Here is a 17295-nt window from a genome sequence, read left to right as displayed (position 1 = left end):
CTGGCCACAGAGAACAAACGGCGTCATCAAATTTCCCCATCAACCTCAACCTCCTGCCCTCTCCAACCGCGCTTGCAAGAAATCATGCACATCGCCCGTGCCCTCCTCCTCCTCCCTCTCGGCCTCGGCCTCCCCGCCACCGCCGCGGCCAAGCGCCCGCCGCCCTCCGACAAGGCCGTGCTGCTCTCTTCCGTGCAGACGCTCACCGTCCGCGGCGGCGGCGCCAAGACCACCCACCGCCGCGTCCGCGCCATCCCGCAGCTGCGGTGCGTCTCCCCCGACCGCGCCCTCTGCGCGCTGCACGCCGTCGACCTCATGCGCTGCACCAACCAAGGGTCCTCCTACGGCGACGAGGACGTCGAGTGGAGCTGCGAGGCCTCGCTGCCGCCGGAGCTCCGGCTCGGCGCCACAGACGTCGTCTGCGAGGGCTACGCGTCCGCAGACGACCCGTACGTGCTCAAGGGCAGCTGCGGCGTCGAGTACACCCTCGCCCTCACGGACCAGGGCGAGCGCCGCTACCCGGAGCTGGCGCGCGGCGGAGGACGTGGGCTGGGTGGCGGTGCGGACGCCTCGGCGTGGCTGTTTGCGCTCGTCTTCGTGGGCGTCTTTGCGTGGATCGCGTACTCGGCGTGCGTGGCCGGATCTGGCAACAACAGAAGACAAGGACACACGACTAGACGATATGGAGGCGGTGGCGGCGGCGGTGGTGGTGATGGTCCGGGAGGCGGCGGCGGCTGGGGTCCTCGCAACGATCTTCCGCCGCCCTATCCAGGCTCGGACAACAGCTACAAGCCGTCATCGAGCAGCAGCAGCAGCAGCAGCAGCAGTCAGCAGCAGCAGGGTTGGAGGCCCGGTTTCTGGACCGGTCTCGCCAGCGGCGCCGCCGCTTCCTACCTCGCCGGCGGCCGCAACCGCGACAACAACCGGAACAACTACTCGCCCTGGGGCGGCAACAACTACGGCGCCTCCGGCTCGCGATGGGGCGGCGGCGACTCCTGGGCTGGCCCCTCGTCGTCTTCCGGCCGCACCCGCGGGGGTGGCTCCGGCGATAGGCACGAGAGCACCGGCTTCGGCTCGACTAGGCGCAGATGAGAGAATCACCACACCACGATGCTTCTTCAAATCATTCATTTGTGGGCAAGTCCAAGTACCAGGAGGGCGAGAGCGACAAAAATGTGTCGCAGTAGCTACAATGACTTATTTGTACAATACCAAAAACTCACTTCACAGCCAGTGCTCATCATCAATTACTAATATTTATTTCTTTATCCAAATCATGCCAAACACCTCCCTTCGTTTGTCCATCGATTGAAGCGCCGAATCCCTGATGCCATAGGAAAAAAAAAGCCCATCTTTGCCTTTATACACCTCATACACCAGGAAGAAGAAAAAAGAGCACCCCTCACTATCCTTTGCTCGCCCAGATTCATTGTACAAAAAAACCACACAGGTACACAAGTAGTATACAGCTCAGTTCCCCGCCAGGAGAAGAAAGAGGCAAACTCCCAAAGTCCAAAAAAATATACAGAGCAATAAATTCCAAGAAAAAAATAACTCCATTCTTTGTTTTGTGCCGTAAAACGCCATATTGCAGTGTGAATCGGAATAAAATAGCTCGTCAACAGCCGTCATGCTTTCTCTCCATACCCTGCTTGCGGGAAATCGATATCATCCCATCGCTAAATTGCCCCTTGCTCCCTTGGGCCATCCTCCGTGATCGCGCAGCTCTCGTATGCTCTCGTATTCGAAAGGGACAACATCAGTGATGAACAGGCATGACGTCCATTTTATCAAACGCTCTGGAGCAGCTTGGACACTTGCGCATGCGATTGCTGATGCGGTCTTCCACGCACTTGCTGCAGAAGAGATGACCGCACGTCTTGAGCGCTGTATTCTTGAAGTTGTTCCGGCAAATGGTGCAAAGAGCAAATGTTCGCAACATTTCCTCTTCCTCCGATGAGTTGCTCAGCGCCTTGCTTCTCCAATTATCCCGGTCCTTCTGCGCATGCTCAATTCGCACCTTGAGCTTCTCCACCTCGGTCTCTTGCACAGTATTTCTCTCCTTGATAACGGCCGATGCCGAATCTCTCGCCTTCACCAAACTTGAGAGCTCCGCAATCTGCTTATTCAACGACTCGACGCGACGCGTCCCATCCACGGTGGCGGCCTCCATCTTCTTGTTCTCAACCACTAGAGTGGCGTTTGTTAGGCGCAAGTCACTCATTTGTTTTTCCAAATTGCCGAGCAACGTGCGATTTTGCGCCTCGAGATCCTTCAACTGCGCAATAAGCTCGGCGCTTTTGCTGTTCTGATGGCGCAAGGATCGTATTTCGTTATTTCGCGTATCGGCGTCTTTGCGCGCCGCAAAGTACTTCTGGTCCGCCTTGTTCTTTTCCGCCATTAGTAGTTGCATCTTCTCCTCCAGTCCTGCAAAGTCCATGACTCTCGTCTGCCCTAAGTCCCTCATCTTCTTGAATGCTTTTTCTATCGACGGCAATTCATGATTAATGGCCTGGAAATCCTTCTCCAGTTTCTTAAATTTCTGGCGAAGTTCATCCTCATCCATTTCAGAAAGGTCCGTTGTGACTTGCTCGGCGGAAGCTGGTCTCAATCTTGCGATCTCAGACTCCAACGCAGAAATGCGGTCCTCCTTCGCAGATACGAGGTCTTTCATATGCTTCAAAGACTGCCTTTCTTGCTCCATGCTAACTTTTCGTTGCGTGTTCTCAGCTAGAATCTCATCTCGAGCCGATCGAACACGTGCGAGATCCTGATCTCTGGCAGCAATGTCTGCTTCCAACTCTGCAGCAACTTGGCTAGCCTCAGTTTCCAGTTGTGATCGGAATGTCGTTCGTTCGGCTTGTAGCTTTTCAGCCTCTTCTCGAAGCTGCTTGTTTGTTGCCTCCAAGTTGTTGATGCGCTTGATAAGCTCTTCGTTTTGGCCCTTGAATTGCTTGAAAACGTCGGTCCTGACAAACTCCTCATCTGAACAGGACTCGCGTTTGGCCTTAAGTGTCGAGTTTTCTTCTTGCAAAGTTCGTACCTCCCCCAGTAGGTTGTCGAGTTGCTCCTTCTGCTTCGTAGCCGCTGCCGCAGTTTCCTCATACTTTAAGAGTAGCTCTGCTCCTGCGCCATTAGAAGGCGTAGGCTCTTCTGAGCTTTCCTTTGTAGCAGAGGGTGGTCGTGTGGCATTGGCGAAGGCTTGCTGTTCCAACTTCTGCACCTGTGAACTTTTGGCACGATCCAGCTTCTTCTCAGCCTTGAAATATCGCAGTGTAGCTGTGTTGAGCTGCTCTGATAGTGTATCTTTTTCGCTGTTTAGTCGATCCAATTTAAGAAGATAATCTTTTTGAGAGGCGAGGAGCCCTGTTATTTTCCCTTCTAGCGTTGCCGTCTCGGGCTTTACTTCTCCTCGAAGTGCGGCGACTCGCTGCAGAAGGTCTTCTGTCTTATTCTTGATAGCTTTCCCCTTGTCCTGCAGGTGACTTTGGAAGTGTTGCAAATCTTTGAAAGAAACGCTGCTTAAGAACGGTGGGCCTGTAGATGTTAGTGTCCGAGCCACTCAATTCAGGAAGAATGCGGTGTTACCATCCAGCTTTTTGCTCGCAAGAGAGGGGTCGGCTAGCAACTCGATTTCTTCGAGAACCTGGCACACGTGTTAGACTCTGGTGGTCAAAATCGTCCAGCTCTTTGCTTACTTGTTGCCACCATGCATCAATAATCCGGATGTGATCATCGTGGTGAACGGCTCGTTTATGTACTTCCTCCAATCGTGATTCTGCGGTGGCGGCTCTGCGACTATATTCTTGCATCTGGCGATAAATGGCGCCCTTTGTATACGCCTTCAAGAAAATTGGGTTAGCATTGAAGGCAAATTTGATGATATTTGCCTTGCTTCTGATGGCTTTTTGCGGCAATCGGGTCGGTGTGCGCGGGTGAAACGGGCATGTGGCATGAAGCGCGTGCATAAGATGCGCACGTTGTACGTAAACATCGCAGCACCGACCCAACGCGGGTGAAAGCGATAGAACAGGAATATTGAAGGTGTCGCTATTCCTTGGACAAGGGTTCACAGCCCACAGAAGGCGCAAAAACATTGGGTTGGGGATGTAGAGGGTGTCGCGCGACACTTACTTCAATCCAGCTCTCCTCCTTCATCTCGGGAGCATCGTCCCTGGGCTTGGATCCATTGATGGCAACCCTCTTACTCGGCGGCGCAAGGTCATCGGCGCTGCCAACGGCGGGCCTCTTCCTGTCCTCCATCTTGACAATCGTGGAGGTACGAGGCGACGTCGAAGGGGTCGTCACTGCAGGCATCAGAATAGCGCCAATAGGGGGGCCCTTATTGGTCGCGCTGAAGAGCTGTAGAGCGAGCGCTTGGGTCAAACATGCGATACACAACCAAGTCTCGTCCCGTAGCTGGCCGTGCAGGCGATCATACACAAGATCGCGAGGACGCAGATGGTGAAGAGGCAAGTTGATGACAAGCCAGGAGTTTGAAATTTCCAAGTTGGCTGGCAAATCAAAGATGCACCGCCGACCCACTGGCAGCGCACTAGCCACACTGCTGCGTGGCTCTTATCGCCTCCTTGCAGCGGCTAAACTCCGTTTAAACTGGCTATCGCGATGCCCGCTCAGCAATTTCTCTGAACGGCAGATGAATGTAGCAAGCCAGAAATAACGGTGACCAGCCGAAGCCCACCCGACATGTAACAAGGGGTCATATTCCAAAAGCCAACATTATCGACAGCCAAATATTCAATAATCACCCACGATGAGTTCCATGTTCAAGAAAAAGGGCGCGCCCGCCTTCAAACCTAAGATTCCGTCAGCCAGAGCACGACCAGCCGCACCCGCGCCGGCACCTGCCCCAGTTGTGAAGCCCGTTGAGCCGCCCGTATCGATTGACGAGGTCGTCGAGGAATTGCCTGTCGAGGCTCCAGAACTTCAACGACCGTCGGACTCGGTCTTAGAGCCCCAACCCGCCGACCGTTTCACCGCACCCGAGCCTTCACAACCAAAGCCGCGTCGCCGGTCAAGCGCGGCGTCCACATCCAAACCCATACAAGATGCGGCAACGTACAAGCAATTAGCCGAGGCTGCTAGAAGCAACATCGAGGCCATTTCCGAGGACACCCCCGTAGAAAGTCCTGTCACGGTTGCGAAGGAAGTCGACAGCGCGCCAGCCACGAGGCGTCAGACCCGACAAAGACGAGCCTCACAAGCCGCACAAACGCAGCCTCCAGCTGAGATACGGCAACTGGAAACGCCGCCATCGACAGAACAACAGGTTTCTACATCCGCATCAGAATCACAGCCAGAGGCGCAAGCCGAGGCCCCGGCCGTCGCCGCGCCGAAGGCCACGAGGTCAAGGCGCCGAGCAGCCGTGACCGCCGAGGCGGCTGCCGAAGATAGCGAGGCAACCACTGCGCGACCAAGGAAGCGAACAAGAAAGGCCGCCGTCATCGAAGGTGAAGCAGCCCCCGTCGCTGCGAAGCCTAGGAAAAGGAGTACGGCGGCCGCGGCCGCTGACAAGGCTCCCGCCCGAGCGAGACGAGCACGATCCACTACACCCGACGACTCTGAGAACAAAATGGTCGATCTGCAGACGCTCAAGATGTCGGACCTCACGCGCGACCTGCACATTGGCAAGAAGTTCAGCCGTCACGACGAGCTCCGCGAGCGCGAGCGCCAGGCACGTGTGCAAGCCAAGCTCAGTAAGGAAGGCTTGACTCTCAATGGAGACGGCTCGCGCTCCGGAACACCCCTCGACGAGCAGGTGGAGCGCATCAAGGCCGGCACGCCCGGCTCCTCGACGCCGGGCGCAAACGGCGAGGCCGCGGCAGCCCCCAGCGGCAGCGGCGGCGGCGGCGGCGGCGGACCCGCCCCGGCCGGCCCGCAGTTCCGCATCGTCGACGGTCAGATCGTCGTCGACCAGAGCTCCCTCATCATGGACCGGCACGCGCGCGCCGCCGCCGCGCACGCCGGCGAGGACATGGAGACCATCGAGGAGAACGACTTCACGCGTCTCATCACCAGCTCCTCCTTCATGACCACCTCGAAGCTGCGCGGCCCCAACCTGTGGACTGACGCCGAGACGGAGCTCTTCTACCGCGGCCTCGCCATGTTCGGCACCGAGTTCCAGATGATCTCGCACATGTTCCCAGGCAAGCAGCGGCGCCACGTCAAGCTCAAGTTCAACCGCGAGGAGCGCCGCGACCCGGCGCGCGTCGACGCCGCGCTCGTCGGCGAGAAGACGACCCGCATGGACCTGGACGAGTATCGCGCGCTGACGGGCGCCCGCTTCGAGCCCGTCGAGGACATCATGGCAGAGCACCGCCGCGTCGAGGAGGGCTACGAGGCGGAGCGCAAGCGCGTCGCGGACGAGCAGGCCGAGATCATGCGCAAGAAGCGCGAGGAGCTCTTCGCCGAGGACGACGAGGCGGACGCCAAGAAGAAGAAGAAGGGCAGGGGCGGGAAGAAGGGCAAGCAGGCGGTCCAGTACGGCCTCAATGGCGAGCCCATTGTCAACGAAGGGTAAAACGGAAACGCACACGCAGCTTTTCTCTGGTTGTTTCCCCTTGCGCTGCTTTTGTTGCTGTTCTGGCAAATAGAGTTTGGATGAGCTCACGATTATTGGATTCGGACGAGCATGAATTGCATTGGATTTGGCGCAAGTATCTTTGGTTTTGTTTCTGCTTCTTGCTTTTAAAAGGGCACAGTTATTGTTTCGCCTTTTTTGCTGGTGATGGCCTCGTTGCGCTTGTTTATAATGGAATCGATACCCTGATTGCCCTAATGGGTTATTACTTCCTTTTGTCTGTACAGAGGAGAGAGAGAGAGAGAGAGATCTGGAGATGATAGTATAGCGTTTCTGATTATCGTTAGACAGGAATAAATTCAATCAATCGCGCATCAAAGCTCCGATTTCTCGCTAGATTACTTTTCAAACGAACGCTACCTGTCACACGATCGGGCGCCAGCCGCTGTCATCAAGCCCTCAAGCTTGTGCCGTTCAAGAGCAAGATTGGTCAAAACTAATACTAGCAATTGATAAAGTTTTCCCTTGTCGGGTAACAAAAACCTTCTTTCTCATTATCGTAAAACAAAATCCCACGCTCGCTGTCATCCTCCTTTATTGGGTCGCGGGTGGCGAATCGTCTTCGGGCTGGTCGAACAAAAAGTTGGCGGCAAGCTCCTCGTTCTTATCGCACGCAAAGTAAGCCTGGATAGCTTGGTCTCTGTCGAAGCCGAGGCGGCAAAGCTGCGAGAGTAAATTAGCATCGAACAGCAAAAACAAGAGTAATGACAAGGGGGAAGGGGTCGGTGACGTACTCGCTCAATAGCGTCGCGCTCTTCCTCAGTGACGGAGATGGCCTGGGCGCCAGGAGGTAGGGGTACGTCGTCTTCGGCATCCTCGCCGAGGAGGTGAAGGAAAGCGTCTGGGTTGGAGGCGATGAGCTGGGCCAGCTGAGGGTTGCCGGCACCGAGCTGTTGCAGGATAGGCTCCAGCATCTGGGGCTGCTGTTGTACAACTTGGCGGAGCTGTTGGAACTGAGGGTTAGTGCGCAGGAAGTCCAGGTTTCCAAGCTCAGCCGCGGCGCCGCTGGCGTCGCCGCTGCCGCCACGCGATCCGCCAGAGCCACCGTGCTGAGCGGCGAGATCAAACAGGTTGACGCCCCCGCCCTCCTCGTCGCCACCGGTCTGTGACTGTGTAGTCTGGGGAGCAGCCGGGGTGGGGGCGGCGGCAGCAGCCTGGCGAGCCTGCTGCTCTTGCTGGATGTTGTCGGGGATACCCTGGCATATCAGTTAGTCAAGTTAAAGCATTTAAAGGCGAAGGGAAAGTGCGCGTACTGTCAAGAGGTATTCGACGGCTCTGTCGGGGTTGTTGAAGGCAGCACGCATGGCGGCCTCGATCTGGCTTCTCTCAAAGCCCATAGCCTCCATACTGGTAATGGCCGCTGCGCGCTCGGCGCCCATGGTGAGGCCGGCCGAGTCGCCGCCTGCGGGGGCCGCGGCATCGGTGCTGCGGTTGGGAGTTGGTGTGGCAGGGGGAGCAGTACTTTGGGCGGACGACTGGCTGGGAGCAGCTGGGATGGCGGGAGTGCCTGTGGCGGGCTGGGCCGGCGTCGCGGGGGGAGCGGCGGCCGAGGACGCGGCGGTGGCTGGCTTTTCCTTGGGCTGAGGAGCAGGTTAGAAGCTTGCGCGAGAAACAGAAACGACGAGAAGGAGCCCTACCTTGTTCACCATGAAGACAACGAAGCCCTTCTCCTCAATGTTGTACGAGGCGACCGTCTCCTCATCCTTGAGAATCTTGCCTGAAGAGTTGGTTAGGAATGGCGGGGCAGATGACGCGGGGTTCGATGGTCCGTACCGGAGTAGATGAGCTTCTGATGTTTGGGCTCCCATCCCTTCTCGGCCGAAATCTTTTCCTTGACGGCAGAGATCTATGTAAAATCAGGTTTAGTATCGCGGGATCAGGTTGGTGGTAGTCGGGCAGCAAGCGCCTCGAGGAGACGTAGCCGCCTCGGGGGGGCAGCGGCAGCTGGCTTACCAGGTCGGTGGGCTCGACTTCAAGGGTGAACTTTTGCTGTTTCAGATCCTGCGCAAGACGGTAGTCAGCTTCTCGGTGTCGCGTCGTGTCAATGTGCGTTCCGCGGCTGGGCGGTCGCGGCATGGCGTGCCCGTATCGCCCGAACCGATGTTGATCGTCGAGGTGGCAAAACATACTCTGAAGGTGACCTTCATGATGGGCGGTTATTTGGAGCAGCTGGACGGCTGCGGCAGCGGGAACAAAGAACAGCAGAGTGCAAGAAATATAACGGCGGGTGGAAGAGGCCGGTCGAGGAGAGCTGCTAGGACGGCGGTGCGAGGGACAGATCGTCGACCTGGGTTTTGTGCATGCAAAAGGCAGGTTAATAATGATGGCTGGGTGGTGCAGTTTCATTCGGCTGGCCTGACAGCGTTTTCGATGTGGAGGCGTTCGACTTGACTTGGCTGGATGTCGTTGGCCTGTGTGGTGGAGACCTTCGAGACACCTTTTAAGGAAGGATAAGAAGGACGAGTCGACTACGAAATCACAGTTCACAATCAAATATCGGCTAATCGGACAGTGCTGCTTAGTTTCAACCTATGTAATCTTCAGGGAGTTTCATTTTCTTGCGATACAGCTGAAAGTAGGGTGAAGTAAAGCATACTGCCTCGCTTCTCGAACTTGTTAGAGGTAGCTTCCATATCACCTGTGGCTGATGTGGCTAGGCATCACCCACTGACGACGAAGTCTGGTGGGGCAGCTCCTTTCCTCACAACACGGCAACGAATCATTTGTATTGTGCGTGTTTGTACTCGGTACATATCTACTTACATTGCACAATTGTACGGACAATTGTCTCCGCGTATATTGCGTACACGCTTGCTATCAGAGTGTGGTCGCAGGATTGAGTGTCAGCAGAGAACCATCACGATAACATCCCATTACGAATACGGATAGCCAGATCCCACATGCGTCATCAATTAAGAAGGGGAAAAACTTGCGTATATGTATCGTTTATGAAATCAACGTGCTCCTATACTCCAAAGCCAAAAACAAAGCCCTACAACACAAAGTAAGCCTCCCCACCAACGCCGTGCTTGTTAAAATCGTGTGCGCGTGTGCGCGTCTGGTCGTAAAAGATCCAGCCATTATATAAGTACAATCCAGATTCGGCCCGGCCCATCTGTGAAATATTATAAAATAACGAACAAGGTTTGACTTTGACGAGTTCCAAATGGCCATTCTCAAAAGCCATGTCCAGTGATTCAGGCACTAGACACCCGCAAGGAGCTGGTAGTAGACACCCGCAAGGAGCTAGTAGTAGACACCCGCAGGGAGCTGCGACTCGCCGATTTGCGTGGAATCGGTGGCGGCACTTTGCTGTTCAATACCCATTCAGGCACTGGAGGTGTCATTTTTCTTTCTTGGTCCCGCACGTCCTGCTTGTTGTACACCTCTTCTTCCACGTTGTCCAAGTCCAGGTCATGAGCAAACGGGCTGCGCGACATGGTTGGCAGGCTCCCACTACGCACGCGGGGGAGTGGCCTTGACGGAACACGGTGGAAAAGGATCTGGCCAGCGTCAGGCGCGGCTACAACCCTTGTACCCGGCGTCAAGATAGGTGGTGTGCTGGGAGAGTCTGATCGGAACAACGGATGAATGTGAAGTTCGTTGGGGTTGGCCGGAGCTCTCCCTCGCAGTGATGGACGCCCCGTTGCAGGACTGTGGCTGCGGCTGCGCTTCAAAATTGGTCGTGGTGGCGCAAAGAACATCATGTCTTCGGGGTTGATGCTGGCTCGAGGACTGCCAGGGATCGGCTCCAAGTTGTAAGGGCTGGTGATGGGTGACGTACAGGCTTCCATGACAGCCTGGCGGTTCTGCGCATCTACAGATGACGTATCCCAGGTATCAAAGCTTTCCTGAGTAGCATTCGGGTGCGTAGCTGTATCAATTGCCAGACTCTGCGCGCTGTCCTTGGCGTGCAGCAGTCTTGTCCGTGAATGAGTGTGGCGAACAGCTTGTGGAAATGCGAGCTTGAGAGGGCTAGCCTGCACAAACTTGTTGCGCAAGGAAGGCGGGGTTTCTTTCAAACCAAAAGATTCAGACTCTTCCGAGTCACTCTTGCGTGGTAGCGTCTGACTGTATCGAATAGACTTGACATAGGTGGCTGGCGACCACGGCGAGGCTTCTCTCGGCGCGAAGAGGTGGCGAAGGCCGGATTTCCCGTAATGCAGCTGAGCAAAGTGGATTGTCATGAAAAGAATCTGACTGGTGACAGCGAGAGCTAGCATCACTGAAGCAGCAATGACCTTTGATGACCGGTTTGAATGAACGTGATCGTCGTAGCTGGTGGACGTCTCCATCCATATCAGCGTAAGAGCGGCGGCGGCCAGGGAGGTAAGGCTCGCCAGCACTCCAAGGGCAAGGGCAACACCGGTGTAGGGCCGTGACAGCTGACGTATCTTGACCATGATGTGCGCTGAGATGAGCCAAGACAATAATATCAGAAGTGTGCCCTGGAGAGCGGCGGCGGCAATGGCTGTTGCGCGGATGGCGGGGAGAGACGATAGATTCAAGGAGAGCATGGCAAGGCATGCTGCGGCGCCAGCGGTTGTGCAGATGGCCAGGCCGGCAAGAACAGCAAGCGATATTCGACTCATTGTAAGAGAAGGTTGTGCTGAGGGGGAGAAGGAAACGTTGGCGCAGAGAATGGAGGCGATCATGTTTATGTATGAGTGATCCTCACGGCAGAAAAGCGCCGTGAGATGCTTTGACCCTCGCGGGGGAAAGGCTCGAGAAGCGCAAGACTTTGTTTTCGGATGCAAAGAAGTTCTGCGACAGACGCAAGGCCCCTGTTAATGTTGTGGTCCAATGTTTGCTGTTTCCGCTGGGGTCGGACAGGGTGGGACCAGGGCTGCATGCAGGTGAAGGTGTAAGTGGTGAGAGAGTCGGAAAGCGTCTGATGATAACACGACTCGGGAAGCCGCAGAAGGATGCGCACGCAAACGAGGGACGAAGCAGGGAGTCGTGGGAAGCTGCGAGTCGGGAAAATCTGGTCCTTGCGTGTTTGAAGGGTGGAAACGAGCACAGCTGAGACGAGAATAGAGTGGGCGCAGGTGTTGATCTTGGCGGCAGCCAATGCTCTGAGACGCAAACGCAGACAACGAGTGCGGGGGTTTCCAGGATTCTGTTTCAACAGCAACGGTCGGAGGAACCCAATGCGAATCGGCAGCTTCTGGTCTGGTCGGAGTAAACAACTGGTGCCCTCTCTGCGGTTGGAATGCAAAAAGTTGGGGTGTCTCTGGAAGGCTAGTGCTGTCGGCGATTTTGAGGAATGGGAATGGATGGACGTTTCCAGCTCGCGTGGCGAAGCAAAAGGTTTACAGACGAAGAGGAGGAAAGCACACTGGTCTTTGCGAAGCGCAAACGAGTGACAGGGTCGGGAATGCGACCGGAAGAGCACAATGCTAGGAGAGAGGAGGGGAAAAAAAAATCAACAAGATAGGTAACTTGCTGGGGAGGCATCAAGAGCATGCATGGTGAGGGAACGACGCCTTATGTCTAAATCGAGGACGCAGGACGCCAGGACGCGTCGCACCAGTACATAAAAGGGTGGGCATGGCGCAGGGGAATAAAAAAAAAATTATCTTGAGATGAGCAGCCTGGCCAGCGACCACTGGTAAATCGACAAAAGGAAAAATAGCACGGCAGAGGAAGCGTGCCCACGGGAGCTGAACCAAGCCGCATAATGGTGTGGTGTTCTGTGCTCTGCTTCGTCCGCTCCACCGTGATTGCTGTTCATGCGACGACGAGCTAGGCCAACGCCATCTGCACGTAATCCGTCATGTTAGTTAGTTGGTCCCGCGGCCCCGATGAATCAGATGCAAGGAGCAAACACCGATCGTACCAGCAACCTCCCGGGGTTTGTGTCCGCTGGGTTTTGGTCCCAGCCGCGATGTCTCACGGCAATCAACAACTAACTCTGCAGCTGCTGCCCAGCGATCCCCCCCAGCGGTTCGTCTGCTGCCCTCGCTTCAAAACCTGAAGCAATGCTTGCATTCCAGTGCATCGCAGCGGAACACATCAATCAGCCAGGTGCGTCACTTGGAGCCGCTTGGCACCACGTCCTCGCTCCGGTCAACTGCAAGTAAGATGGGCATCATCACGGTCAACGCTCGTTCGATTCGTCTTGTCTTGCTTGGTAGCATCAGTCAACATCGGGACAAATTGCAAAACAACAATGGCCATGTACGGATACTGTTGGCCGGCCGAATTCGAATTCGAATTGTTGTTGTCGCAGAATTCTCAGTCATGACGGCGCAAGGGGATTGATTGTCTTGGATCATCAACATTGAGAAAGCTGGTCGTTCCGAGGCCGCCCCGCAAAATAGAATCGGGTGATGAGCAATTTCCCTGTCCCTTTCCCCTTGCCACTTCCCCCCATTGGCGGCGCGGGGTAAAAGTTTATTTATGCGACGCGTCCTTTACGCGTCGTCGTTGCCCTGGATCGCAGTGTTTGTTTGCAGTCCGATACTTAGTAGTCAGGCGCAACAGCAGCATGCGTAAAAAGGAAGGGATACACATATGCAGTATATTTGTCCTGTTGAGAAAGAACTCATGTTAGTTAACCTACGAGCGCGGTCTCGTTGTTCCCTGCGAGTACAGTGGAATATATGCGCATGTTACTGGAAGAAGCCATCTACACATGTAAATCACTCCCCTTGCCCTGCTAGGTGTGTTGAAAGCCAAAGTGGCACTATGTACCTACATACCACGTGTTAAACCCTCTGATAAACTAGCAAACCCCTCCCTGAGGTTCGGGGTCCAAGGAACAGCCATGTACCATTCGAAACACAATCATCCCAGCTCCAGGTGCACCATAGATGGATTGCATTAAACTTCCATCCTGCGTCCAAAGCCCGCGGCAGGTACCCTTTGAAGCATAAGCGAAGCCATACCACTTCCCACTGCAACCTGGTTGCTCCTAGTAACAGCTGCACCTCGCCATCCTCGCAGAGACCATCAGTGGCAATCTCTAAAGAGCCAACCTGGCAGTCTGTGTTCATGCAATAGCCCTCGTTCATTTTCACAGCGACGTTGTTGTGCACTTCTCCTGTGCAGACGACGCGATAGCGTGACTTTAGAGAGAATGCCGCGACACTAACACAGGCATAGGTGTTGGCCGACAGCGCAGTGCACCCTTCACCTACTTGCGGGTTCCATCTCGTAAAGTCCTTCTATGATGTTCCATTATAGGATGTAATTTAACCACATATGTTGCCTTCACTAATGTAGTGAAACTTAACACAGTCCTTTACTATGCCGGGTTGGGTAGGTTATAGAGTCGTAATGCTGTTGCCCAGGGTTGTAGAAGTCGCAGGGACAAGTGTGGTCGATAATGCCGTGGAGCGGTCTATGGCGTTAACACGTAATACGTCCCAGAGAGAAAAAGGCTACAAGGCTGGCCGACAGTAGGATTCCATATTAGAAACTCGTCGAGGTTAAATGAACTATAAGCGGCAATGATGCTATTATCAGTGTCCCCTAATTTAGCCAGATAGAATTGGCTACAATCTGTAGCCAGTCCATCCTGGGTAGGACTGGGAATATCCCGGCGCTGACGATAGATCTGGTCGACCAATTGACTTTAAAACCTTCCCCATCTCTATGCGTCGACTAAAGTCTGCGCTTAAGTCCGTTGGAAAGGAACTTTTAATCACTCTCCCGGCCTCTTACTGGTACCTGTAGCACTTTGATATTAAAAACCCTGTGAGTTGGATGAAGACTTTTTACTACTACTTTTCAACCACTGACTTGTTTTTACTTATAGGCAGATTCCGTGGATTGCGACACCGTCATCAAGAAACATAATCAGTGTAAATGGACAACCTGCGGACAAGGCAAGTTTCTTAACTCCCACAAGCGGAAAGCACCTAATGCTAACAAACCTGTATAGCCTGTCCGTCTGGATGGATTCCTGTTCCCCGCTAGGACCCTGTAGCGCGGTCCCATGAGACTCTGGTCGATGAGACCCCATATAACACTAGTGTGTAGACCTTCTACCGCCCTCCTAATGAAATGCCGAAATGTGGATAGTATAATTATAGTAATAGTGCTTATAGAGGGAGTTCGTGTGGATGTAGCATACAGGAGATTAGATCGACTAGCTTCTACTATTGGCGTGGACATTAACTTGCCTGTTATGATACTAACATGGATAATATGGCGATATACGATACGTATTAATAGAGTACTGACTTATTATGCTCCTCCCGCTCTTTAAGTTATCCCGTCAGGAAGGATAGTAAGAAAGACAAAGAACTTATAACGTCTTTTATAGGGTCTACTGGTTTAAGCTGCCCGTCTCAGTATAGAGATCATCAGCGAAAGCTCTGTAGTGACGTCAGTAACAATAATAAGAAGTTTTATGACTACTATACGTTAACTTTTAAGAGCTATAGCTGCCCTAACGACATGTTTAGCGTCGTATACGACACTGGCAATGGACGCGAGGGCTAGACTAGTTGCTGTCGTGGGAGGTATCAGGACGTGACCAAGACTCTCAACCCCAAAATAGTATATTGACGAAAGGCGCTGCTCGACTGGCTGAAGAAGCTAACATGCCCCAACTCCGGGTCCTTGATAATGTGTGTCAACGGGCTCGTCCGTGTCACTCGCCGAGGCATCCATGGCAGCTACTGGCAAGTTCAAGGTCTCCTTGTTGCCTTGTTGCCTTGTTACAAAAGTCGTATCCAGCCGTTGAGCTGCAATGGGCAACTGAAGACTAGAAAGCTCATTCCCTGGGCTAGTGATGCCTCAATTTCCAGAAAGGGTAACGAAACACCCGTCTTACAATAAGAACGGGCCGTATCAAATGGCCCATAACGACGTCTGCGATCCGCTGTTTTGGAGCAGTCGTACTAAGATAATCGACTGTTTAGAGTGTGACGGGCCAGTCTGTTTTCTCAACTAAAACGAGACTAGCTTATTGAGCTTTTAAATTCGAGCCTCTCGCTACCGGAGCCAGGACTTGCGCTACAATCATCTGGCTTGTCTCCGCTAGCCAAACGCAGTGGTTCGCGCAACCATCGTGTCAACTTGGTATCACCCTCAGGGAGTGCCACCAATGCGGTCTTTGAAGACGGTGCGTAGCTGATCAATACTCAGGCCGTCGAGTGATGGATCGGACGACCGTCAAAGCGAACCAGTGAAATCAGCTTTTCGGTAGCTTCTCGCTCCCGTGGTATATGCTGGTGGTGCTGAAAGACGTAGATTTCTTGCCTGAAATCGGCATCGAGCCTGCGCAGGAGCGAATGCCAGAGCTGGTCAGAACCCGGAAAGCTATACTCTGTGCGGTCGATGGTATAACCACAGGGGCCGAGGTATTCGTCCACGACTCCATGGGTGATGATGTCGGGCGGGTAGTGAACGTTCGAGAGGGCCTTGTAGGCGGTCAGCCTCATCGTGTCGGATGTTCAGCACCTTTGTGGGCTCAGATGATGGGATGATGAGAGGCGATCTTTCGTGGCGCGCGTTTCCTTTCCGAGTGTATAGCGGGAAAGGCGGGAGGAGGCAATCGGCAACGCGGGAACTACTAAGTTGCGGATGGGATGGGATGGGAAATGGCCAAGGTTAAGTAAGTAATCTGTACCTTGTAACTATAGTTAACTAATCCTCGCTCTAATAATGGAGATGGATCCGGGGTGGATAAGGTTGCCTGGACTCCCTACATTACACTAAGTCAATGTTAATACTAGAAAGGCATACTTTATAACCGGTATGATGCAGAATACCAAACAGCAAGCAGCAAGTTTTCGCGACAGTCACGCATTTGCATACGGCGCGAGAGATTTTAATAGGAGAGCCTGGATCGAAATGTGCATTGGTACTTACCCACTTGGTATGTGCTATAGATTGCCAGCTCTATTGTGTGTTGAACACGTCCTGGACGATAGATTGCTCGCCCATGCTAGGAAGTTGTGTCAACAATGGTCTCAGCAGCGGGCGACGGTGTCAGATGGCAAATGCGAGAAACATCAATGCAAAAACAAGTCAAGATGGCCTATTAAGATGTAGCTGGTGGCCTTTTTTTGTGGCCAAAGTCATTTCCTCAAAGCCTCCCTACTGCAAGATGAGCGTCTCGATCCACTAAAAAAAAAAGCTGCCAGCTGGCGGGGTCGCGGGGTTGTCTCGTCCCACCAAACACTTTCGTGTGGCAGCTGGCAGCAGCTGGCAACAGCTGGCAACATCTGGCAACTCGCAAACTCAAAAACACCATGCAAACGGATCTCGACCGAGGCAAAAGCAATCTCTCGCACCGAGTAAATACCGTGTCTTGTTGCAATTTGATCTTGATCCACCCTCATCGTAAACAAACATACGGCTCAGCTTCTGACTAGAAACAGCTTGACATGCTTGACCCTCTTATTCCGCCCAATAGCTTCAGTTGCTACATTGTACGATTAGCATGTTTACGTGCAACTCAGTTGGCTGACGGCCCAACAGCCTCGTCCAGGCCGACTTCCAGCAACCATGCAGTAACCAACTTGCAAAAGTTCTCTCCTTTACCATGGCCACTTTACCCCTGACGGCCTGCTTCTTATAAAGATGCCCCCTCCCCTATTATTATTAATGCTATAACAGCACTGAGCCCAGGACCATCGTACGACGGCATATCGTTTAATGACAATTGACAAAGGAAATACAGGGTATTCATCATATTTATGTGTAAGTGTTTTCATGCACGATATACATCACATGCA

At 53.8% G+C, this 17295-nt stretch overlaps 6 protein-coding genes across 6 annotated transcripts; 2 read left to right on the top strand and 4 right to left on the bottom strand.

Moving 5' to 3' along the window:
* Positions 1-84: 84 nt before the first annotated feature.
* Positions 85-1092, top strand: ISF_03642 (DUF1183 domain protein; the record flags this gene model as incomplete). The annotated part of the gene is made up of 1 exon (XM_018847248.1): positions 85-1092. The coding sequence occupies one exon, from the start codon at positions 85-87 to the stop codon at positions 1090-1092; it is 1008 nt and encodes a 335-aa protein (XP_018705455.1).
* A 667-nt stretch (positions 1093-1759) lies between these two features.
* On the bottom strand, positions 1760-4263 carry ISF_03641 (ubiquitin ligase protein BRE1; the record flags this gene model as incomplete). The annotated part of the gene is made up of 4 exons (XM_018847247.1): positions 1760-3537; positions 3589-3646; positions 3699-3842; positions 4135-4263. 4 exons carry the CDS (start codon positions 4261-4263, stop codon positions 1760-1762), a joined length of 2109 nt encoding a protein of 702 aa, XP_018705454.1.
* A 511-nt stretch (positions 4264-4774) lies between these two features.
* On the top strand, positions 4775-6541 carry ISF_03640 (Homeodomain-like protein; the record flags this gene model as incomplete). The annotated part of the gene is made up of 1 exon (XM_018847246.1): positions 4775-6541. One exon carries the CDS (start codon positions 4775-4777, stop codon positions 6539-6541), a length of 1767 nt encoding a protein of 588 aa, XP_018705453.1.
* A 594-nt stretch (positions 6542-7135) lies between these two features.
* On the bottom strand, positions 7136-8748 carry ISF_03639 (UV excision repair protein Rad23; the record flags this gene model as incomplete). The annotated part of the gene is made up of 7 exons (XM_018847245.1): positions 7136-7264; positions 7336-7797; positions 7855-8181; positions 8239-8318; positions 8375-8447; positions 8555-8602; positions 8731-8748. 7 exons carry the CDS (start codon positions 8746-8748, stop codon positions 7136-7138), a joined length of 1137 nt encoding a protein of 378 aa, XP_018705452.1.
* Positions 8749-9798: 1050 nt separating this feature from the next.
* ISF_03638 (hypothetical protein) lies at positions 9799-11193 on the bottom strand (the record flags this gene model as incomplete). The annotated part of the gene is made up of 1 exon (XM_018847244.1): positions 9799-11193. The coding sequence occupies one exon, from the start codon at positions 11191-11193 to the stop codon at positions 9799-9801; it is 1395 nt and encodes a 464-aa protein (XP_018705451.1).
* Positions 11194-15696: 4503 nt separating this feature from the next.
* On the bottom strand, positions 15697-15996 carry ISF_03637 (hypothetical protein; the record flags this gene model as incomplete). The annotated part of the gene is made up of 1 exon (XM_018847243.1): positions 15697-15996. One exon carries the CDS (start codon positions 15994-15996, stop codon positions 15697-15699), a length of 300 nt encoding a protein of 99 aa, XP_018705450.1.
* Between the last annotated feature and the right edge of the window lie 1299 nt (positions 15997-17295).

This window comes from Cordyceps fumosorosea (assembly GCF_001636725.1).
Source record: "Cordyceps fumosorosea ARSEF 2679 chromosome Unknown scaffold_7, whole genome shotgun sequence".
Classification (NCBI taxonomy): domain Eukaryota; kingdom Fungi; phylum Ascomycota; class Sordariomycetes; order Hypocreales; family Cordycipitaceae; genus Cordyceps; species Cordyceps fumosorosea.
The sequence above is the reverse complement of the archived record's forward strand: the minus strand, read 5'-3'. Positions and strand labels throughout refer to the sequence as shown.